General features: G+C 39.0%; 2 protein-coding genes and 1 long non-coding RNA gene across 3 annotated transcripts; 1 reads left to right on the top strand and 2 right to left on the bottom strand.

Moving 5' to 3' along the window:
• Positions 1-8152: 8152 nt before the first annotated feature.
• Positions 8153-9981, bottom strand: LOC135161970 (splicing factor U2af 38 kDa subunit). Its single transcript, XM_064120013.1, has 5 exons — positions 9781-9981; positions 9141-9228; positions 8997-9063; positions 8622-8910; positions 8153-8511 (listed from the first exon to the last, which is right to left on the bottom strand). The coding sequence occupies exons 1-5, from the start codon at positions 9822-9824 to the stop codon at positions 8229-8231; spliced, it is 771 nt and encodes a 256-aa protein (XP_063976083.1). The 5' UTR covers positions 9825-9981; the 3' UTR covers positions 8153-8228.
• A 3020-nt stretch (positions 9982-13001) lies between these two features.
• LOC135161971 (EF-hand domain-containing protein D2 homolog) lies at positions 13002-25625 on the top strand. Its single transcript, XM_064120014.1, has 4 exons — positions 13002-13496; positions 23372-23519; positions 24414-24548; positions 24888-25625. The coding sequence occupies exons 1-4, from the start codon at positions 13327-13329 to the stop codon at positions 25023-25025; spliced, it is 591 nt and encodes a 196-aa protein (XP_063976084.1). The 5' UTR covers positions 13002-13326; the 3' UTR covers positions 25026-25625.
• On the bottom strand, positions 19237-21361 carry LOC135161972 (uncharacterized). Its single transcript, XR_010298887.1, has 3 exons — positions 21086-21361; positions 20256-20556; positions 19237-20184 (listed from the first exon to the last, which is right to left on the bottom strand). It is a non-coding gene; the product is annotated as an uncharacterized LOC135161972 (long non-coding RNA).
• Positions 25626-25863: the final 238 nt, after the last annotated feature.

A 25863-nucleotide genomic window follows, 5' to 3' on the forward strand; every position in this document is an offset into this window, starting at 1 on the left:
AAAAATCTTATCTCCAATTCGTCAACAGCTATATTACGTCGTCTCGTTGCTAAGGACAAAGGAGATTACGGTTTCCGAATCAATGAGCATCGTCAGTGGTGAAAAATAGGGGGAAGAGTGCATTCAGCTACTTCATCTGACACCGTTGAGTGGGTGAGGGAGAACGAGAATAATCGACGCAGGAACAAGAACTGGGGATTCAACACTGGAATAAGCTTAATTTTCTCGAAGGACGAGAGCTTAATGTCCCGTTTGTTTCTCCCTGTCATCTCATTCTCATTTTTTTCGTCTCCCCGGATTAAACATTGTCCCCACCCACCCTCCGTTATCCTCACTACCCCCATCATTAAATAGAAAGCACAATGCATATTTCAGGAGGCAGGAGACTGTCGCCACAACGCCGGCACAATATCACTCAAAGGATAATATTGAGATATTGGCTCTCAGCTGAATCGCTCGTTAACAATCACAATTTTTCATCGCTCCTCGGTGTTTCTTAGCGAACAATTGTTTCATTCATGATTACTAGAGGGGTAGCAAGAGGCGCAAGACATTGTGTACACGTTTACTAAGACACTGGAGCTGCCAGTAGTCAGACTCCACCGGCTGCTGGGAGGAAAGAAAGACGATGGAAAAAAAAATGATAAACAAGGAGCAAAAAGTGTAGATCTCATTGAATAGATAATGGACAGCTCAGCAAGGAGTTAACTCTGTAGTGGGCCAAAACAATGATTAAAAATGTAGGAAACAACGACGATTAAAAAGAAATAGCTGGGAAAGTTTTCAGGCTGTCACGTTCACTTGAACGGCGCGCACTTCAGTCTACGACCAACGCCCTCAGGTAAGTGTTTGTGTTTGCATTAATTGCTGAATCGCTACAGGCAAAAATGATGGAAATAATTGCAGACTCCGGCAGCGAAGAGAGAGGAAGGGCGTGTGGAACAATGGCGTTACAAATTGTAAATTAAATTGTAGCCGACAGACATTTGCATTATTGCTAACCATTCTATCCCTTTAATGCGCTCAAGGGAAGGGGTATAAATGACTGGGGGCCGGAGGGGAAGGGGGGGGGGGTGAATGCAGACTCATGCCACACCACGAACGTCCCATTAGTTCTCAAAACTCGTTAATTTTACCTCTTACCCCTGCTCGGGCGTTAAGATCTTAAGGCAGGTCTCTGAAGGTAACTCGCAGTTCTTTTATTACGGTAGTGTCTCAATTACATTCAGGTGTGCAATTCGTAATCTGCGGATTTGTTACAATTTCCGGACTCTTCGTCTCGTGGTCAAATGAAAAATCGTGTTTATAGTCTTTCGTCCCGGGTTACTTGAATTTAATGATTTTTTATATTGAATCATCACTTGTTCATGACGGTAAAATAAAAATCAATCTCCCCCTGGAGTATAATGCAATGTTACTGGGGTAGGAAAATGAATTTATGGTAAATGGGACTAAGAGGTAAAAATATACGAAAGTTGAGGCTCCCAGAGTACAACGGCTTTTCAATAAACCTGAAAACTCATGGCCCACTTTTGGCTCCCACTCGTACCACTCCCCCTATTCTTCTTTGGCAGCACCAAGCCCAACACCCCATCCCTTTCATCCCACCCTCCCCATAATTTTTTTTTCCCACCACTTTCTTCCTCCTCAAACCCGAGGGAAGTTTGGATGGCATAACGTGAAAATCGTCCACAGAAGATAAAACACAGTTTTTGACTTTTCAACAAAACTCCTCACTTTATAATTTTTCTCCCTTGTCTTTTTCCCTCCGCTCTCTATTCACCACTTTCATTCTCAAACTCTCTATAAATGAACTTCAGATAAACCCGCAGCATTCCAGTCCGCGATAATGTCTGATGGCAGAGGAGTAAAAGATGGAGAAAACTTGAGTATTGAAATTTTATTTTTCCGACTCGAGTCAGTATTAAATGTGAATTTACAAGTTTAAAAGTTGATAAATTTTGCGTTCACGGGAGACTGTTTTCTCGGGTTGAAGTGCACAAATGGCGAAAAAATCCGTGAGACTTTAACTGTCGAAAACAAGCTGTTAGCTCTAGGTGGCAATAATACACGTTTGTGTATTGAGCTCTTCCTCGCGTTGTGACTGCCAACGGGGTCGAGTGGAAATAAAAATCACCGGTTTAAAGGTACAGAAGAAAAGGAAACGAGGGGGAAGCTTGGGTTATGGCTTTCCAATGAGCCCAGTGGAAGAAAACCGTCTGGTGTGTCGCTGTCGTGTTATCGGCGCACTCGTAAAACCAACTGCATTTACCATTGAAGTCGAGTCATTGTGCGATCGTATCGTTATGACGCCAACTTTTGGTTAACAAACGGCAAACAAAATAAAAATAGGAGACGATAAACGACCTCCAAGAGAATATTTTTGTGGCGCCTTAGGTGAGGTGATGAGCTGGGTCTCAAGCTCGCTAAGTTCACTAAACATAATTTTTAATCTGCTGAGGTCAACGAATGGTAAATTCACATGAATTTCCTGTTTCATAAATTTTATCAAAAATAGTTCAGTTGATTTTGATGGTTTTAATTAATTTTTTTAGTTTCAGGTTTTGACTGACACACGGAAAGAAATGTTGGATAGAAATTAGACTTGTGAAGAAAAAAAAAGAAGGAAAAATAAGACTTGGGAAGGTAATTTTTATGATAAAATTAACCTTCGTCCCTCGTTTCGCCCCCTGGAGGTCTAATTTTTACCTAAAATTTCATTCCCTGTAGAACTTCAATCAATCCACCACATGTTCACCTAATTTAGGGCAAAATCCAAAATCCCAATGTGAATTAAATCCTGAAATGAACTTAAATTCACTTGTCATTACAAGCCGCAAGATGCGTCCACATACTCCACGAAATGCAATACTTCCACTCTCCGAGTTTATTCATGCTTGAGCAACGAGCGTGGAAACTCGTTCAATTTTCCAGGGCAAACCTTAGCTTGCAAACGTACGATTTAAGTAATACGAGAAACTAATTACGAACAGTCGTTGCTTCGAAGGAGTAACGGTTACTTGAAGCGCGCCTGTACGATCCTCCACCAGTTACGTTTAATCCAGCCATGAGACAATCAATAATTCAAACGTACGACGAAAATTTTCTCGTTACCCAAGCTGCTTCCATTAACCTCATTAAAAGCCTCGGGTAGACTAAAATTAAGTAGATAATGTTGAAGAAAGGAAATTTCATTACGAGAACAGAACAAGTGTTTTCCCTAAATTTTATCAGACTCAAGACAATTAACAAACATTTTTGTTATGGTTTTAATTATTTTCAGGCGAGCACTCGGGCCATTTTCGTAGCTAAGAGTAACGTCAAAAAGTACAATGGACGAAAAAAGGCCTCAGGGTAGAGGCGTAGCTCGTGCACTAGGTGAACAAGGTGGAGCAGGAAAAAAAAATAAAGTTTCCTCTTCTCTAGAAAAAATCCCCCACCGTAAAGAGTCCCTTTCATCAGCTTGGTTTCCTCATTAATATGACCACGATGGTTATATATACTAAAGTAGCCTTTGTACCTGTTATTTATGCAGAGATGCGTATATATCACACACAGGACGGCCATACTCTTTGTGGGTATCTACGTCTCGGACAGTTCTCTTTGGCCCTCAACTCCCACCGCAGCTTTGTACTTGTTTCTTCTTAGTTTCGCCGTTTTAGCTTTTTCCGAGAAGTTTGAACATTTTTTTGCGGTTATAAGGGATGTGTCATTTATGGACTGAAATGAGTAAATCATCCGGATAATGGAGAAAGAAATATTCACTGTGGGGTAAGAACTTTTTGACTGCAGTCCTGGACATTTCTTGAAAATTCCGTAACTCGTCCGCACATTCTCTGTCGCAATATTTCATTCACACAATTTTATTGAAAAAATCCCAACAATTTCATTTTTCTCCACAATTCATTGTGTTGAGACACGTTCAATATAATTTTCAGGATTTTTCTTGTTTTCTAATATAAACTACAAAAGACTTGGAATATTCGTAAATGCTAATCCCGAGACCCTAAATCCGATGGTCCTGCAGTACCGGGAATCGCACTGTAATGCGCGATTTATCAGGAAAATGACGGTAATTGATTGATGAGCTATATCCATAACATTCCTGAGTTACACCTCCGCATGTAAATTATCCCCTGGACGGGATGACGAGCATGTGGGATCCCCAGGCATCACTGTTGTGATGTCAGTAGTACAATCACTATGATTCACCTGCGCGAAAAGGGGGAAGTCACTGGGCACTAACCTCCGGTCATGGTCTAGTGGTTGGGGGGCCCACGACGATGTAAAACGGTCATACGGTTGTTAAATGCCCACTGACACACCTGCCAACGGTCATCCCTCTATCGTGTGGGTTTTGATGCATCCGTTTGGCCGTTGACGATACGGTTACTTCATCCGAAAGCCGTTGCCGGTCGCCCTTAAGAAATTTCTCTGCATATAACACCTCCATTTCGCCTCTTCCCCTAGGAAAATCGTGAGAATATGGATTATGGGGCAGTGTATGGCATCATACGAGGAGGGAGATCTCTAATTTGGAATAGAAAATTTAAGTCCCCGGTGCCAACGAACTTGGGAATTTTTTTTTTTATTTTGGATTGAGATATTTAGGGTGAATTGATGGGGTAGGTTCTTAAGAGGAAGCTGATGCCGCGCGTCTTGATTCAAGTGCTCAATTTCTGAGATGAACTCTCGAGGTCTTTACGGGCGAGGCGGGCAAAGTGGTGGAATGAAGGCGGAAGTGAAGCATTAGCTAAACAAGACGATGGGCCACAGGTGATGCTGACACGAGTACTAGTACCTTCAGTGAACTATGGAATTTCTCAGGGTTTCAAATAATTGGAAAATTCTATTATCAGCAAACATTGATTGTCCTCTTTATAGGTTGACAGCTCCATAAAACATTTAGTAGGGGATATTTTATCAGTAGTTTACTGCTATAGAAAATATCCTCTTTTTGTTAAAGTTGATAGCTATTGTTATTTTTATAAATAAACATTATCTTTACTCAACCCTCCTAGTCAAAGGCAAAACTTTTAACGTCTCCTCTGTCGTTGAAAATTTTAATGGAATTAAAGAACAGCTCAGCATCACGTATATTTGTCTCTTGTAATTCGATCATTGCTTCTCGTGCCCTCGAGGTGTAAAGCCTCGATAATGATTATCTCACGAAATTCGATTTCGGAGGTACTGCAATTGAGAGAATTGAAAATGATGGGAATTAGATTTGAATCCATGCAATCCAAAGTGTTTGGATCAATGTTCGGTAATCGAGTTGTCTAGTTCTCACCTGAAACAACTACGGAAACCGAAGTGTACATTCAGGTACTCAGATAATTATTTTCAAGGAATCCAGCCCCCACGTTCCCTTTATTCGTTATTTTTATTATTTAGACTGTAATATTTTCACATTAATTGCCTTCTCTCCGGTCCTCATCTCTCTGCGCATATTATTTTATTTTATTAACAACCGTGCGCCTTGTCCGAGTATGCAAAATGCACGAATGATGAAATCCATCCGCCAATCGTGCAGCAATAATGGAAATTGGATTAGACAGTGTTAAACAATGAAGTTATCGATCTTTCAAGAACATAAGTACGCAACAAATAAAAAAAACTCGAGCATTCCATCAATCACATTGAGTATCGAGGAAACGTACTCATTGCTATTGGTAGACGTAACTCCACTGGATATACGCATCGATGCAGAGTGAAGTATTTGACATGCACTCCAGTATGAAACAGAAATTCTATTCTGAATTCTCCATAAATTGAAATTCCGTGTTAATTCACACGATGCAAAGCGGGACAAATTTGATGAAATAAATCGGGGTGGTATTAAATTGAAATAATCCAAGAGTTTATCAGATCAAGTTTATCCTAATGAAAATAGGGGATACGTTGTCATTGAGATATAAATCTCGTGAAAGGATCTTATGCTGTTTTAAAGCAGTGGAGTTACAAGCTCGGTTTTAAAGTAATTGTCCGCCTTTTGAGTGCTCTCAACGAGGTGAGACGCTGACGGTATAATTTAGCGAGAAACGAAGTCGAGGGTGAGGTCGAGAGGAGTATCTCTCCCTCCCGATTAAATGATTAAACGTAGACCTCTACTATTCCATCTTCTTTGCATTAAATTCTTCGTTATTCATTCGAGCGCATTGTTCATTTCAGGGAATCCCTTCATCAGACTTGAATTTTCATTTTTTCCAAGCTCTCCTCTAAGCCTTATAAACCACTCTTTATTCATGAAGTGGGAGGATCTGGACATCGGATAATTGCAATGAATTGTGCATTGGATGTGAATATGAAAATTATGTATGTTAAAATCCTACGAATTTTTTGCATTAAATTAGATTAATAATTATTTTTTCAAACATTAATAATCATTTGAATTTAAATTCCTTCCCTGCAAAGTTATCCGAATACTCAATATCTACGTTTCTTCCATTCACTATCCCTTCATAATTCATCGAAATGATAGAAAAATATGAACTCTTGCAGCGGATGAAAATAATAACAGTGACAGTTGATAACCTCGACATTTGACAGCTCGTTAACTCATTTTTGTGGCAGTCTATGCACACCACGTGGGCGTCGATTTTAAACCACCACCTGTCAAGTACCCGTAGCCATTGCTGGCCACGCGAGACAATGTGCCAATATTCTGTCCGTGAATTTTTACCCTACCCTTTTGTCATTCATCTGGAAAGCTGCCAGATGGATTAATTATAATCCCTCGGTGACAAATATTTTGCTTGGTATCAAGCATTTCACGGGGATGAGGATAATTTAACGGGGTCGACAACCTTTTTGAGTGATTCATGAGAAATGCATTAACATCAAAATCGCAGGCGTCAGGATAACTGTCTCAATTATATTAATTATACTAAAGTGAAATAATTTTCAAAATCTGTGCCCCTCAGTATTATTTAATGGAATGATCTGTCGATCCATTCCCCGGGGAATATAATTATATAATTCGATGGTCCTGAAGGAGAATTTTCTGACCATCAAGACAGATCGAATCTGAATAGATCAAAGAAGAGTTTATTCATTCCACTGGTGCATGCAATCGACCGGAGACAAGGGAACCTGGTGCAACACAAAGTCGCGAGGACCAAACAGTGATTGCAGCAATCTCGATCATCGCATAATAACGGCAGCTGCAATCACGGCCGCCATCTGCTGCTGGGATGCATAGAAAACGGACGGGGCCTGCTGGTACTTCAAAATGCCCCGGGACCCACCAATTAGCCTCGTCCACGAGACACGTGCCCACTTGCACTTCCAACCACACGGATTTTTGTGGCCTCAGTTAGTGATACTTTCAGGAATATTTTTTATCACTTTTTTGGGAAAGGAGAAACGACAGTTGGCCGGCACTGGAACATCCTCCACTCGTGCCATGGGGCTTCCATCCTGCCTTTTTTATAATGACTCACAGCCAGTGAATTATTTAACATGACCAATGCAGATGGAGATATATTTGGGTTTATGAATATGGGAATTGTGACATAATATCACAGGCTGATATGACGGATTCAATGCATCTTCTAGGCCACGTCACTCACGCGTCTAAATATCCGAGATTCATTATCTCTATTCGTATTTCAATTTATGAATATATCAGTCTCATGAATAGAGACTGATGGGGCTTGATCTGGAATTTATTGAGAGGGGGAAAGTTAAATTGACCAGCATGTGAGGTGAACAATCTCTGCTCTTGGTTGAATGAATTTTGAGGGGTTTACGGGAGGTTTATAGCGGTGTCGGGGGATATTTCATTTTCAAATTGATATCAGTGCTTATTGCTCTACCTGTAGGCTCGTCGATAAACTCAAACACTGGTTGGAGGGGACGATTGTACTCTGCCGGTACGTAGAAACCATTGGATAAGTTATGGATAGTCGGTTTCTCGGGATTTATCGTCAGAAAGACAAATATTTGCAAAACTTACATTTGAAGAATTTTTCCATTGAAAAAAAAAATTGTACGAGCCTACAACCAATTTAAACAGTGCCTTCAGGCTATAAAATAGCTTACAGAATCTTTTGTACAAAGCACCGTACCGTAAATCAAATGTTCAATATCAATGGGAATGTGAGGAAAATGTCGATGAAATAAATATTGTCCCAACTCTCTTATGCTCGTGTCTTGTTGAGTGAATTTTTAATAAAAGTTATCATAGAATGGTGAAATACAGTAGTAATTAAACCGATAAACGTATACTAATATCTTCCAGAGCGACTATCACGCCCTTTATCATCTCGCCCCTTACGTCTCTCCTTGGATCGCGATCGGCGTTCGCGAGATCTGGATCGGCGTTTGCGATCACGACCGCGTGATCGTGAACGAGACCTCGATCGTCCCTTAGCACTGCCGCCACCTCCACCGCCGCCTCCGCCACCTCCTCCACCGCCACCCTTTTTACGACTGTACAAGTAACGACGTAATTCCCGGGAGATTGGCTTCAAGTGCATGAAGTTGCAGAAACCCGATCTCGTGCATTCTCTGTAATTCAGAAGATGAATAATTCGATAACATGCAGACGATGAGGCTCTTGATCTCAATCTTGTATTGCTAAAGAACGAGTCTGAATTAATTGTAATAAACATACTGACCCCATTTCATATTGACGACAGCAAGCCTCCCTGAAGTCCGTAACTGGCGATAGTTCGGCATAAACGGGACGTCCGCCGAACCATCTATTGTTGAGGTCATTGACTGCCTTCTCTGCGTCCTCCTCACGACGAAACTTGATGTAAACATTACCCACGAGGTGATCCCCCAGGTTATCGCACACATTCATCTCCTCAATTTCTCCATATTTATCTTCACACTCGACGAATACATCCTCGAAGAAGTTATCATAGTGCTCCTGCATCTCCTCGTCGGAGACATTGGCAACCACTGAAAAACGTAACCCCGTGTGTATTATTATAATTTTTAGAATAGAAAATTGTGGTCATACAAAGCGATCGGTGACAAATACTTACGATGAGAACCATCTGCACTTTTTGCTGAATTTTGAGGGTTCACGTACAGGTTTTGGAGCAAACATGTCTAGAAATACACGAATCAGTGAGAATAGTATATAAAATGGTAATAACGTTGAGGTAATAATTAATAATTCTACTCACCTGACTGAACGTTGGTTTATTATGAATTCTCGAGCATCGATCTCCGTGTCTGCAAGCTCCAATTTTGAAGTAGAAGGAACAGTTAACTCTGAAATAAATCAGAAATAATGTACCCATATTTGTAAGATAATTAAACGAGCATAACTATAAATAACAAATGAGCAATGAATGAATGTTCTGAAGTCTTCAAACAGTCCCTTTCCCCTCGTCAAAATTACGTGAATACTCACGTAATTAAAATGAGCCATTTGGGCTCAGAATGTGCTCATCACCCATTGACAGATCTCATAAAAAAGATAATCCCATTCGATAAAACATCAAATAGCTATAACTGCAAAATATTTCGCAAAAATTCAAGAATATATGCTGTCCTCCACATGTCCCCGGTTACACCTTCAGTCCCATGAGTTCAGGCCAACACATTTCCTGATGCATTTCAATACCTAGCTAATTAACCTGCCTAACAATTAAGATTACGACACCTATCACCGCTGTTTATGTGATGTTTATATTGACAATTGATTGATTAAACTCAAATATCACGAATAAAGGAGACGGTGAGAGATAACCAAAAAGGGGCAACACTCGATCCAATGCGTCATAACCTGCTAACATTACCATGACTTAAAAGCACACTCACTTGTCTTTCTCAGTACCAAAAATAGAGGCCAGGTACTCAGCCATTGTTGCGAATTGCGCCCTTCCCTGGGTGCAACGAGCGCAATCAATGGACACCGATTTAAATAAATGATGTGAAAATTCTAGTCACTTCACCAACAGGACGCTACGCAGGCTACACTACATTGTTCAAGATGTCGGACAGGCCAGCTGACATCCCTCCTCTGGCGGTAGTTGCTGGAGTTATCCATTCTCTGGCGGGAGACCCTGTGAATTTAAATCGGAGACAACGGAGATCAACAAAATTTAGCCCTCTTCGGACCCTTTTATATGGGATTTGCGCAAGGGAAAAAATTCTAGTCTTATTGACATTGGTATTTTTATCTGAACTAAACCGCGAGGAGTCAATTTCAAACAAAAAATTGTGACAATTCACGAAGTGATACCAGAAATCATCACAAGTGATCAAAAGAGTCATTGTCCGGGCTCTACAGCGCGGCGTTCGTCTCATTCCACACAATAATCGATATTGTATGCTAGTAACAATTACGTCTTTATATGTTACCAAATAATAAAATGAAAAAGATCTAGCGAGAAATTTCCCAGTGCCCTCTACAACTTCTTCATTTTCACTTGCATTTCGCCCCGAAAGATGGCCGATTTCCTTCGTTCGACGGTTCAAATTTTCGAAATGAAGGGTCTCCGATTTAATGAAATCATAAAATGGATTTTTCCCGCTACAGAGTAATTGTTATATACCAGTATATCTGGGTATATCAGTTATTGCGGAATATTTATTCTGATAAAAGTTATTTTTCCGTCCATTCGTGACTCTCGCATACACTGCCCCATAAATAATAGATAACACACTCGATGCACTGTATAATTTGCATATCACAGTGCAAGGGGTGGCTCTCCCCTCCTGTGTCGCGTAATAGATAAAAATTACATCTGGGGTGGTCAAGTTTGCATGAGTCATCCGATCGATTGTTCGCGCCTGCAAACTCGGTGTACGTTCGTCATATTCCTAGCATTTTTTTTAAATAAAAACATGATGATCATCGAGTGGAATCGATCGAAGATTTATTCAATAATTAATTCTAGAGGGAAAAACCGCAGGTCACACTGCGGAGAAACTTTATACTTAATTTATTATTTCCAATTCTCAGTAGAATGTTCAGACAATCTCGTGAAGATTCGGTATTTCATGCAAATTATTCATCGATTTATTGGCAATCATCTCAAGAGAATTGAGTATTCAAAGTCACCTCATGAATTGCAAGAGTTATTAAGCAAAAAACTCATATAAAAATGCATTTAATGACTATTTTTACGGCCCATTCCATTATTATTCTCTCTTATTAGCCCACCAAGAGTCAAAGTTCTTTGAGACAATTCATATACTACTTATAGCACTGAAGAGAGGCACTTCATTTTGAAATATGCGTCTGCATACAGGACCGCAGTCGGTGCTAAATCAAAACCGAGAATACAATTGAAAACCGCATCGTAAAAGCCCCCTCCATGACAAAATACATTTTTACCAGGTGTATTATCGTGAGAAGACGTTCGAAGTAATGCCAATGTGACTGAAAGCTTTCTGATTTTTACAGTTGCTGCGTGAGCTTATCTCCCTCATATTTAATTCATTTATGCCCACTGTCTTGTCATAAAAAACCCACAACTCAGCGGTACCATTTTCATCTGCACTTTACGCTTCTTCATTCGACTTTTCTCTCTGTAACGAGAGTGTGAATGATACGATGAGTGGATAATGTTACTGTATTAGCAACGTCATCTGATATCACGTTATTCACGACTCAATGAGTAAGAGTTGAATTGCGCGTAATGACAAATCTTGTGAAAGAGTTCAATTCAAATGTGACAGATAGCATCATCGATAAATATTGACTTACGGTTTCTTATCACATCTGATAACGTCGAACGACAATTGTGTAATTTTCGATATATCTTGTTTCGTTCGTTGTATCTACGGAAAATAAATTTTCAGTCAATTGAAAATAATCGTCAACTTGAAGTACAAATACACATAATTAAGAAAAATAACGTTAGCGATAGGACTTGAGTTTTTCAGTTTCACTAACTCTAGTCGTTAAGCATGTCACCCTTAATTGCAAAATAATTGTAAATGTCAAAATTAATTCTCTAACGAATTCTGGTGAGGAGGTTTTCTACAGATAAATGTCAAAATAATTTTCATCTTCTCGACTAACTATATCCGTCCAACACGCTTTCTTCCTCGTTATTCACGTGAAAATGGCTCTTCTCACGCAGAGTCATACAATCATAAATAAGTAATAGATTCAGTGGGTTGTATAAAATCGTCGCGCGTCCTGATTCACCCAACTCCGGAACTATGAATCAAGCCCGACCACTGACAAGAACAATAAACAATTTATCCTCTATCCTTAATTCGACTTTTCCATGGACTAATCTCGCTCGTACTCATGGACTACTGAGGGGAAAAAATTACACGCATTTTTATTGACGAATTGTTGAGAAAAAAGTGATCCCCGTATGGAAACAATGGCGTTGTCACCGGAAAACCTTTGAGTTGAGATTGAAAAAATTATATATTCTCTCTTACTGTCGCGTGAACCCACAATTACCTGTGGCGCGTGTTCTTTAACTATTATCCTCTTGGGAATAAAAATTCTCAAAGTTTTTCACTCACTTCCAGCCAACTCTCGCATTCGAGAGAAGAATCCATTTCCCTTTTTTTATTCATTGGCATTACGTGTTTCCAAACATGCTACTCTGATTCAGACTGAAGACCATACATCACCTGCTGTATTCGTGTGTTAGAAATTTACTGAAGTTTCATTAATTGTGACAAGACATTTTTTATGATTCGAGTTTGATTATTTTTTTATTGACATCCCAAACAAGACCCTATCACGTTTAATTAAATTAAATTGAAATTTCATTTTGATTAGGACTTTGAGAATATTTGTTTTATAAGTGAGATTAATTATCCCCAAATTAATTGCTATAATTCTTCTGATTAATTTATCAGCGTAATAATTTCAATCAACCGCGATTCAAAAACGACTAGTGAACACTGGAAGCACATCTTTCAGTCAAGTATTATTCAATTACTCATATTAATTATCACCCACCAGATAACCGAAATAATATTGTTCATACGGTCGTGGGGAGGCGCGCAGGCGCCCCCACGAGCCTCACGTAGATCGAGACCGGGAAGGTCAGCCGTCAAGCGCCAGCTGAGGATTCAGTCCACGCGCGATCACCAAACCCTGAGCACACGATTTCTCCGCGACTTCTCTCTAAATCCCATTAATCCACCCAAAAATTTCCCTCCCGTGTGAATTCCCCTGTGGTGGTACATCTCAAAATTTCCACGGTAGCCCAGAAATTAAAGGGTCGAGTCATCGAAATCAAATCGAACGTCAGTGGATCGATAAACAAGACCCACGTGTTTCAAGGTCACCGCGTTAAGAACCTCCAGACGCGCCGTGACGCAGTCACCGAAAATTCCACTGATCGCAACAATTCGATTGTACTCGTGAAAACAAAAGGATCGAGAATGCCCGCCGATGCAGAACTCAGCACGATTTTGAGCCGCCGTCAGAAGATCAATGATCAATTAGAGGAGGGGAAGGAAGTCAAAAAACAGTACAAATTTGTTAATGTTTACATGGAATTTCACGAACTGTCTCGTCGGGAGATCAAGCAGTACGAGCAGACCTTCAACAGGTGAGTCTCTGTTTTTTAAACCATTTGGCGTATGCTGGTAAATCTCAGTCTGTTACTGAGGCATTTTTATACCACTACCTGTTATGGTAGCGCTGTCAGATGATGAGAGCACGTCAGTTGTAGATCGATTTATCCCCTGACTTGCGGTCAGCGCTGGATCAATGACTCGTGACGTTTGTTCTTCCAATTTAATCATCAGTTTTCTCGATTCAATTGCGTGAGACGAACGTGAAAAAGGGGGGGGGGAGTATTCAGCTGTCTAATTATATCTTGCAAAAAATTACAACCTTTGCAGATTTATTTTTCATGGTAAAAAAGATATTACGAGAATTTACAATTTTTTGTTGGCAGAATAATTTGAGTAAAGCAAAGACTCATTAAATCTTTGAGTCTTTACTTGATAAAAAATTTATGAACACTCATCTGTATATTTTTTACAATTTTGCAAATAATTTCGATGGATAATCTTTGACCGTTCGGTTTAATTTTTTTACATATATTATAGTGCGATTTAATCCTTCCAACAGTTTATGCAAAAGGAAAATCCTATGATTTCCGTCTACAAATAGCCACTAACGAGTAATGATTAACGCACCGCACGTATCCGAAGGTAAAACCAGTGTGAATTCTTCTGCATTACACCAATAATCGAGATTATTTTCCCACAGGATTTATGAATCCATAATTATTTCACGTAATTGATTTATTACGAAGATAAAACTGTATAAATTAATTGTAACGACGAGCACATACGTGTCACGCTAGTTTTTCACCGCGTACTTTCTCCCAGAATGGAAATGAAAATGTTCTTCATCCAATTCCCCCTTCGCGATTGATTTGACAGTTATAAGAACTTTTAATTGCCATCCTGTACGATCAGTCTCAAACTGTCATTATTGCTCAATTGGGGCATCATGGTGCCTTCGGAGCGATGAAAAGTGAGAGGAAATGATTGATGTATCTCATTCCATTTTTATTTATTTACAAAAGTCATCATCATTCAATCTCGAGAGTCAACAGCTCTTGTTTGTCGCATTAACTCTCCCCAGATGTCTCAAACGAAAGCAACAGGACAGTCTTCGACATTTAGGTCGTAATGAAAAATATTTACATTTCAATTTAACAGCTGTTGCTCTGTATCGTTCAAGTGTTATTACATATCGAGAGAACGAGTTCGTCAATCCCTGCACTGAGCTAACTCTGACTGCACCTCCTGTTTATTTAATTTTGAAGTTATTCTCCGGGATTTGATGATTCGTGCCAAATATCTCGACGGGGTCAACATCCCCGCTGGTCTAGAAATATCTCACCACCGCGGTTCCAGAAATATTTGCATTATTAATTATTCGTTTCACTTCTGCACCGGCTTCAATCAACTTACATAATATCAGCTGAATAATGAAAACTAATTTCTCAGAATTTTTAGCAGAATCGATAATTCGTTGAATATTCGAATTTCACGTTTTCGAAAGAGTTCGGAATTTTTATTTCACTTTTTTGCTGGAAGAATTCAGGAACTTGATGTAAATCTACATCGTTGTAATATATGACACCATTGAACTGACTCACGTGTTAAAATTTGATTTATTTATTAAAAATTTCATATTATTAATTGTTTCCCCTTCGCATGGATTTTACAAATGCGTATGATGCCTCCACAGAATAACAGAAAAGTGATGGTAAAGTTTAGTCCTTTCGAGGAAGGAAATGCTATTTAGCTGCCCCGGATCCTGGTACATACAATCGTTACAAGTGGGCATTTCGAGGATATATCTAATTCCAGGAAACACCTGGAGTCTTGTGCGCTCGAAATCAGCCGGCTGTACAGTCCGGAGGCAGGAAAGTGCGTCCCTGGGCCTACCTGGCCACTCTTCGCATTGTTGGATCCGCCGGTTCAAAATATTTCCCTTCCTCCCCACCCGATCCCAGCAAAAAGCCACGAAGAAGAAAAAAGAACGAGTCGAGCCTGGCAGTGAAACCAGAATGAGAGCTCGCCTCGATAAAATACCATTTGAAATATTCGCGGCCCTTTAAACTCCCTCCGTTTATTTAATAAAATAGTTTTAAGGGCCCTCTTTATTTACTCTTCGACGTTTTTCTGAATTGAAGGGTATCAAGGTACTTTCAGTGCTTAATTTTTTTTTCTCCAGTTAAATATTTCCCCGCGAACCGGATAAAACCAGAACAAAAAATATTGAAAAATCTGAAGTGATGAGTTTTTTGACAATTTAATTATGATATGGCAGAGTTCCTGATCAATCTCGTTGTTTTTGTGGGAGTTCCTGCTCAACTCAATGACTTCCGAATTAAAAAAAATGAGTGGAGTGAGTCACACTGTCTGACCAGTTGGCTCCTGAACTCTCCGATCAACACAGGCGCTTCCTGATCCCGTCTAATTGAAATGCTGCAATCAGGCCATTTCCCCCCTGGTCTGGCCTGATTTAAAATGGCAGTTGTCAACTCTACCTAACGAACCGTGATTTTGTGATTAGCTTTTTATTGTCACTGACGCTTTTCATCGGGTTATATTGAATAAATTCTATTTCACTACCAATTAATTTTCCGTTTCTGAGCAAAACAGAAAGAAGAAATATCGATTACTGAAACAAATCGAACTTTAAATATTGAATTCAAGGGTAATTTGATTGTTCAATAATTGGTGTTGACAGTTGCCGTTCTCAGCTTAATTTCAAATTGCCAGATGCACCAGTTCCCTGAGAAACACATCACAGAAGCCCAGAACATACCAAGTAACCGTCATCGTCGCCGTGATATTTGATAATGGACTACATATAGTTATCTCTCGTGATACACTTCCTGCTGTTGATTTAACCACATTTCAGAGACATTTAACCATCCGGATCGAGAAAAAAGTCCCCCCTCCTGATGTTAAATGCAACATTCTCCTATAATTGCACTCAGTAATTATATATCTTGTTAAGTTCAAATTTCTCGTTTCCCCAAGTTTTTACTCCTGTAAATTATGGAAAGCCTCATTGCTTTATTGCTATATGAGTCCCTCTTCAAACTACAAAAGGAGGGAAAAGTCCTCACGGGGCCTTTTACTATGGGGTTTCCCCGGAATATACATTTTCTCGACAAATTCACCTGGTGACTACCAAGGTCGAATATTCTAACAATTCCCGTATTCCAGTGGGAGCCATAAAATTCTAAATCCGTGAAATTTCCACCGCACGTTGTGTCTCGCACATAATCATCTCCTTGAATTGAATCCACACGGAAACAACCGGTTTTCATGTGCTTATCTCCCGACAGTTACATGTGACTTAAAATCCCACGTTTATAAACTTCACGCGATTTTACGGTATAGGCAGCACGCCGCCCTCAGTGTCACTTGATTTTTATTTAAACTCTCAATCCGCGGAAATTATCTGCATGCACGTGTCACGGGGGTCGAGAATAATCGAGAATCGTTGGGAATTTGTGTGATCGAGAATAATATGTAGTAGGAGATGATAATGTTGTTGGGCATGCAATGAGTAAATAGGTGGGTCCGTTATTCATGTTATATGGCACGTCTTGAATACTAATTGCTCTCCAGTAGTCCAAATGTCTGAACGTATTATGTGTCAGGTTGATATCAAAATTAGAAACCGTTATCGATACATTTTGCACCGACGTCGCCAGGAGAATGTCACCGGACTAATCAGCGGCGTTTGTTTTCGTTAATTGATTTTTCATCTTTATGGCAGCAAATTGAATATCATTTTTTATGGCACAATCATTTTTGTCCCTCACGAATAAGATAGTTCCTGGACTTCCCGCAACGGACAATATTCAACCCTCGATTAGTTCCGGAAAATTTTACCCATCTGCTCCGACTTTTCGGGAATTTCCGGTGAAAAATTACGGTATCGATTTTGTAGTTTGAAATCGCGATTATTTATTACGTCTCCACGGAGTGAACCGCCGCATTCCTCGCATTTTCTACAGTCTTCTCTACTAAAAATGAATATTATAGTAAAAATAGTATTGACGTAACCCCCACCGTGAAAATCTCCCCTACGAAGTTGTCCTCAAAAGGAATTCCCTCGCACTCCCATGGACGTTACTACGCAACGTAAAGCTAAATCCAGCTCAGTTTATGACTCTGTGGCAACATCATGCTGCATATAATCGGCGCACAACCCACGTGGACTGTTTAATCGATCGATTTACACCCGATGACGCGTTGAATTTGCCTGGCAGACCCAGTATTTTACCTTGACAAAAAAATTCTCCCTCGTGACAGGAGAATCGGGCAATTTTTTACCGGACAATTTCTCCCCCCGCCCTAGAAATTTCACAATCCCGTGAATTATAGCAAAGCAACATTTGGCCTACGTCTTTCACACGGAGAACCTCACTTTCCAATTCGCGAGCATGCACATGGGCATAATGCCACCCATAAACGCCATTCGAATTTAATGTCAGGCTGATGCCAAGGCCATTCTTCAGGGAATGCCAACTTGGGGGGAAAAAGAATGAAAGTTTAGTCTTAAAATGGACTAATGCAGTTGTTTTCTCGTTCGCATCATTGATAATCACTCACTTATGACTGAAAAATTTCACATTCATGGGGAAATCATTGGGGATAAGCGATACATTACCTGACACATCATTTCCATTACGGGTAACGGTGAATAAATGCCAGTTACCATGATTTTCCGGGGATTTGTTCAGGGCTTGGGATCGATGGAAAAATAATAAATGAGGGAGAATAAATTTAATTGAGTGATTAGAGTTTTAAGCGGAGAAAAATTGTCTAGGCTCTTAGAATATTAATATCGAAATTTTTCATTTATGTGAAATTTGAGATATTTTCGTTGGCGTAGAGGGTACATCAATCTTTTGATTATCCAGACAAATTTGATTTCCAGTTCTGAATTTAAATGAATTGGATAGAATTACAAATTCCACAGGTTTATAAATTTGAGAGAATTCATGAGGGAATTATTCTTTATGTGAAATGAAATTGAAAATGAAAAATGTTGATCAATTTTCAACGGAAAAATATTTCTTTTACTGTCACTAAACCGGAATTACCGCATGAAAATTATATTGAACAACAATAACCAGTTCTTAATATCTTTCCTCCGGGTAATAACAAAGAGCCAGAAGGCCCGCATTGAATTCTTCAGCAAGGCTTCCAGCACCAGCCCTCGAACATAATATCATAGACGTAACACCCAGGGTGTATTTCACGATTCAGCGAAACGCGAGCACCAAGTACTCGAGGGCCTTTCATTATCGCGCGTTAAAAAAGAAAAAAAATCCCATAGCCCAAGCGGCACGACTCCTCCTGCTTTTTTCATTTTTTTTTCTACATGAGGAGCACTCAACCCGGTTGAGACAAATTTACTTTCTGCTCTTGTCACGAAAATGTGTACCGAGACTTTTGGAACTCAGATGGTGATAATTGTCATGCCATGTGCACTTGTCTGAGCTGTTGTTTGTCTTGTCTAGTTTTTCTATTCTTACATGATCACGTCATGATTTCATTCCACATGTCATTCAATCCCCAGTGAAAAGATCGTGGACTCTTGGTGTATCATATTTCTAAACGTTACGTCCTGGAAATCGTCGTAATGCCATAGAATTTTCCATTGGGTCAAGGATTATTTATTGAGGGTACATTCACCTAATGATTCACATTAATGGTTCACAATTGACATTTTGCAGGATTTTTTGTCATTACTGGATATGAAAATAAGAAAGAATATTGATTTCGTCACTTCGATCAACAGTAATTTTTTAAATATATTATTTATTCATGTTTTATTCCTTACTGAAATTAAAAACTACATAATTATACAAAAGCAATCAAATACCTCGGAATTTCATTTGGAAACTCGCTTTAGATTCTGCCCAGAAAAATATTTGGCATTTTTTTTTCCTCTGGATATGAAAATACTTTGCAAATATAAACTCCATTCTCCAATGTACATTCAACTCTAGTCGAGTTTTTAAAAATCCGATAAATATTTAGTGGAGCCGATGAAACAACTTTTTCCTCCGATGAAAAACTAATTGGAACTACTTCATTGAATTCCGATAGATCGAAAAAACGTGAGAACGGGTATGGACGAAAAAGTTGACGCTGAACTCTGTGCTCCATTTATTGCATTCACGATATCTAATCCTGCAATAATGATTTACCCTCTGGTACAACTCGTTTTATTAACACAATTCAGGCGTATTGAGGTCAATATTTCCATTCGCCAACAATTCAATTATCCCGAGTAATATCAACCACTCCAACAATTACATTTGTTCCAATCATTACTGTTGCGCTAATTAACTTCATCATCATTGATGATATTCCACTCGGGGACGATAATCTATTAGAAATTACTGCCGAATTTAATATTCTCATTACTGTCTAATTAAAATATGACAAACAAATTAAATTTCCGTGATAAGAAATATTTTAAAATTGAACAGCAATTAAACTTTAATTCTCAATATCTCCGAGTGATGTTCAATCATACCAGAGTCTCCTCCGGATTTCCTTTCTCATTATTAAAATTAATTAATCCCGAGATGTGAAAGAAAAATTCGCGGTCGTCTTATTTCTTCTGTTGGAGAGTAAAACCTTCTCAGAAAGGACAAAAGTTCCATTTGTTCACCTTGGCCGAGTTTCCGCGTCTCCCTAATTGGTATTTCACGACGCAGAGCTTTATTGCATCTGTAAAAATCCTTCATTAAATCCGAACGTAACCGGAAATGGATAAAACCGAATGAAATTGATTTAAATACCCAGGAATTTCGTGCATGCATCGCAAATTACAGACGTCAGGGTCACGGATACCAGGCAGCTTCGCGGGGAGTAATTACCTTCCCATACGCGAGCGATATTACTTGAGATTTAATGAAAGTTGCCGTAGTGAGACTCCTATCAAACTTCCATACTGCCTCATTTCCTGCATGTGCGCCAAGGAAAGTAAAATCGATGAGATGCAGTGGTATTTCAAGGCTCTCAAGGTCTATTGATTTCTGTCCTCCTTCATCTGGATACCATATCCATTGACCTTTACCGCCAACTACGCATCCCTCGCATCTATTATTATAATTTGTCACCTGACTATAACTTTTTTACTCCGACATTTCAGGAAGCAAACGAGTATTTTTAAACGATATGGAATTATGCTGCGGGAAAACGTATATTCGCGTCAATTAAAACATTAAAGTAATATACAATAAAATATCATTGTACGAAAATAAATGTATGATTGATTTTTTAACATTTAATTCACGGATAAGTCAACTTATCTCGTTTTGTCGCTTTGCCATTAAATTTAGGTGACGAAAACTGAGAGAAAAATGAGAAAATGGCAGGGAAATTAAATAAATATAGTCATCGAGCTGTGTAAATATGTTAATTATAAATGAATTACTCCGTCAAATATTTTTATCGTACATGAGGTGATGGAGTGAAGAGACTATCGCATAGCGTGACAATGAGAAATCACATAGTTTACCTATTCTCGTGGTGCTATCTAAATTTGTACGAAACTTCAATGTTTCCCAAGTAATCGTTATCGTGAAATTTTTTCGAAGAAATCCCAAACTCCAATGGCATTACTCACGTGAGATATTAGCTTTCCTTGCGGCTTATTTATCGATCACAGGGATAGGTCCCGGTGAGCGACATTTCGAGTGATGCGGATACCCACGTCTGAGGTGATACTGCGCTTGGTCCAACTCCCTACGTAATCTCCTTTTTCCGTCTTTAATTTTTGCACGTCGTGTGTGGATTTTTTATCCTTTAAATATTCCAAGCCACAGCGACAAATGGAATTCGATACAGCTGAGCTGTCCGGACACACTTGATATCGCATTACTCACTTCCATGAGAGAGCCGTACAAACACTGGTCTCTTGAACAAGGTAATGGGTAACAAAGGAATACCATAAAACGTCAGGTGACGAGATTTGTGGATACAAGTATCAGGTAAGAGAGGTATTCTCGGCGGCAAATACATCAATGTTGGGTGACAGAATTATGGGGATGGAAAAAATTTAGAAAGCTCTGAGGTTTAAAGTAAGTCCCGACGTAGAAAATTAAACTCGACGTACCATAAACAGTCAAATTTTACCACCTGTCACTCGACTTCATTAACTAATGTTATTATTTTTAAAAGAAAATACGCGATTCTGCTGGTATATTTCTCTGCGCGCATTCGTCGGGGCAAATATCAATAATTATTTAATTTCAATGGAGTGCAGAAGAGAAGAACAAATAATTGAGAGAATAGTCATGGCTTTCGCTTTGGGAAACAGCAAGTTCCGCCGCCACACAAAACACTCGGGTGAAATTCCTGTAATTTGTGAAATAAAAAATAAAAGAGTTAGTGGTCATTAAAGCAGGCTCTGTTAATTATCCCTTTGAGCTACACCTCGTAATGACTGGCTACAAATATTGTGATAGAGCAGTGATAAACCGAATGAAGAGAAAAACATTGTGACTCATGAAAAAAAGAAAATTGTGAAAAATAATTGACAAGAAAATTGCGCATATGTACTCTCCGGTTCAGTCATTGTGACTGGTTCGGTTGTATTTGTGTACTTGCACACACATGGAATATCAAAACCTGATGACCGTTGCCTTGACGTGACTTGCGCCAAACTGTTATTTCACGAAGTGCATAGCACGAGTCACGGGTCACAAACAACCTGCAGCATTATTTTTTATCATTCCAGTGATGAGGAACGATGAATTGAGAGACAGGGGAAAATGAAAAATGTGCTTTTTTTTATTGAACTCAATCTTTTTCACTTCCTGACAGGGGTTTTTATTGAATTTCTTGTTGTGCAATTGTGTCGTCGGGTTTTATCGCAGATGAATACTATTGAAAGGGACATTCATGACGGTTGTAATGTCGGGGCGGTGACAGTTGACTGACTTGTACTTTGGATTTTGCGCACGTGGTATGACGAAAGCGCTTGCCAATTCTCAATCTAGGGTAAAAACGTGTACTTAGGAATAGTTTCACCGCATTACCATTTACTGGCGGCTTGAAAAATCATTAGGACAGACTCTTTGTTACGTAATTTTACACAATACTGTGCCACCTGCATACCGCCAGTCACTTTGTCATGTTTCAGGTCTTGACAAACGTGCTAATTAGCATGAAACATTTTTTTTCTCGGTTATCGCGTTTCTAAAACAGTTTTTTACTTGGGTTTATTGTATGTTGCGACACGTTACGTTTGACTTGAATTCATCGAGTCCACACGAAGCGGGGGATTTTGAAAACATGAAATTGAGTAACGAGTTGATGTATTGAACACTCAGGAATTTTATGACACAATGCAATGGTGACATTGGATATATTAATAACACTAATGATAATAGCATTTTGTGAACCTCCTTTGAACGAAGTTGGAACCAAACTTTATGATAAACATTCATTTTTCGTTAATTGCGATCCGATGTCATGAACATGGAGTGCCTCAGGGGGGAGGTTTATATCCGGCGGGGTGAAATTGTACCTAACGTAGGAAGGAGGTTGTGAAGTTTACTTGAGCAACAGACATCCCTCCGGATATATGTCACGTTTGAATAAAAATTGAATTGTTAGTTTTTTTCGAAAATCCCGACATTTCGAGTGAGACAAAGGGGCGAGTCATGTATCCAAAGGGTTGAAATTTCATCCATCGAGGGGAGGGGATCGTGGCTTCAAATTAACCAACCCTTTTCTCGGGATGCCCGGATTTTCAGTTCTTTCTGGTCCCGTTCCCCAAAATTTACAATTTTTCAATTACCTTTGTTTTAATTTATAATTTGGAAAAATCGAATTGAAGTTTCGGGAGTCGCATCATCAAAATATGTTTGAAAGTATCGGCTTTAATTTTCAATATTTTTTCTTTCAGGTTTGATGATGGAAAAGATGGGTTCCTGGATCTTGCCGAGCTGAAGCGGATGATGGAGGTCCTTGGTGCACCCCAGACCCACTTGGGGCTCAAGGCCATGATCCAGGAAGTCGATGAGGATGGCGATGGTCGCATCTCGTTTCGCGAGGTGAGTGACTCCTTCATTTCCTTTATGAGTAACAAATATTTTTGGTTTTGGCTTTCACTCGTTAAATGCAAATGAAAATGGTTTTCAAGTGTAAGGCCCCAGGTTTTTGTAATAATTTCGGCATTCAATGGGAGAATTTCACAGGCATTTCTCGAACCACCAATTTTGCACCCAACGGCAGACACTGTGCGAACAATAATTGGTATTTACGACCGCTAAGTCGTCAATTTAACCGGAAATATCATAAAGTCGGAGTCATTCTCGGTTATAATGCGATGCTCACCACTTTCGGGGCGTTAAATTTCCCAATTCGTTAACAATCGAATTGTCTTCTGTTGTGAATTACATGAAAGTACGTAACTATTAAATTTACAACTTTGAAATAGTCCTAATCGTAAATTGGGGAAATCGGCGGAAAATTAGAGGGAGAAATTTTCATTACTCAAGTGGGGCCTGTAAAGGTAACTCAATAGGTCGCCATTTACGAGGTACGGCGAAATGGGGAATTGACCATTCCTGGAAACCATCGAGAAATACGCATTTTTACAGATATTGTACCTGGAGTTCTTGTGAATCATATAATTCCGTTTTGTTCCATGATCATTCGAATTACTCACCGGGAAAGTTATTTACTCCGCCACAATAGTTCACTGTTATTCATAATTTATCGGGAACTGTTCCACTCTTGAATTTTTTTTGCAAATCTATCGCGTTCTGGTGAAAACTCCGTCACATTTGTTTATAAAAAATCGTGAAATTTCTGGGAAGATCAACAACATCGACTTTTTCCTTGCTGTTCACTTCACTGAAAAAAATCGGCACATCATGATAATTGTCCATTGTTCATATTTCGGCGAAAATGTTTCTATTATTTCTATTTCTGTTTGTTTTTAGTTCTTGCTGATCTACAGAAAAGCCCATGCTGGAGAATTAGCGCAAGATTCTGGTCTCGGGCAATTGGCCAGATTGACAGAAGTGAACGTCGACGAAGTTGGAGTCACTGGGGCTAAAAATTTCTTTGAGGCTAAGGTAAATTGCTCGAAAAATACCCCTGTTAATTTTTCAACTAGAGCATGTCACCCACAATTCACTAAATTTTCTATTCTTACTTACTGCACACACACTCATATACATTGAAAATGGAGAGACAAATTCGACACGCGAAAATCAAATGAACAACAGATCTTTCGATTTAAAAAAAAATTTCCTTTTCATTAAAAATATGAACGTGAAGTCACGACCTGGACGACCTCCTCCCCGTCGTCAGCACACGGTGGACTCCCCCTCCCTTCTTTTATCGCGTGAGATAATTGAATACACCATGAATGAACCTCAAATTGAATGATTGTTCCTCAATTTCTGTTGTAGATTGAACAATTACGGAAATCAAGCAAATTTGAAGATGAAATTCGAATGGAGCAAGAGGAACGACGACGCGAGGAGGAGGAGAAGGCAGCAAGACGTGCGCAATTTCGCGAGAGAGCCGCTATCTTCGGAAAGAATTAAGTCTGAATTTTAAAAAACTAGGATTAGGTATTATCGTATAAAATGACAATGCTTTTTATCAAATCCGTAGACGAATTTTCACAAGCTGCGCAATATGGTATCCTGAAGTTATTCGAATTACGATTATCGGTGTTATTTAAGAAACAAAATTATAGTTTAGAATGAAAATGTTGAAGGTATAGAAATTACGAACTGTTGGCATTCAATATCATTCAAGTTTTTAAAATTTAAGATTATAAAAAAATGCGCTTAACATATTTTAGCAATGAGAGAGCAACTGAAAGTGTAATTGTATAAGTCTTTAGAGTGTAAAGTATTTTACTTGTTTTTATCTTATAATATCGTGATATCTCACGAATTATGGTCACTTATCGTCTAATCGCAGAGGGGTAACACGAAATCTTCTTGATAGAAGCTTCTTATTTCGTCGTTAAATAGGTCATATCACTTTTAATTGATAGTTTTCATCGTCAAATTTTCTTTTACCTTCATGTGTACATAAACTGATTTATCGTCCCTTCATTCATTGATGTAATGCCGTGGTTTTATTATTTTAAGAATATTCATTGTGATAAAATAAAGGAAAATTATCAAAGTAAATATATATTTTTTCTTTTCCTAAAGTAATTAACATCGCGTAAATTATGTGAACAGCTGCTTCCGAATTAATAAAATTCTGCTGAATGGTCACAAAAATTTAATTAAATGGCGCCATCATATTTTTGAATCATAAATCTTGAAAAAGCTATCACGACCTACTTTATCGACTCATGGAAATATTGGAGGCGTTTGTTCTCAGAGTTACCACTACAGAAATCCTAAAAAATCCCTGACACCA

Source organism: Diachasmimorpha longicaudata, chromosome 4, assembly GCF_034640455.1.
Source record: "Diachasmimorpha longicaudata isolate KC_UGA_2023 chromosome 4, iyDiaLong2, whole genome shotgun sequence".
NCBI lineage: Eukaryota > Metazoa > Arthropoda > Insecta > Hymenoptera > Braconidae > Diachasmimorpha > Diachasmimorpha longicaudata.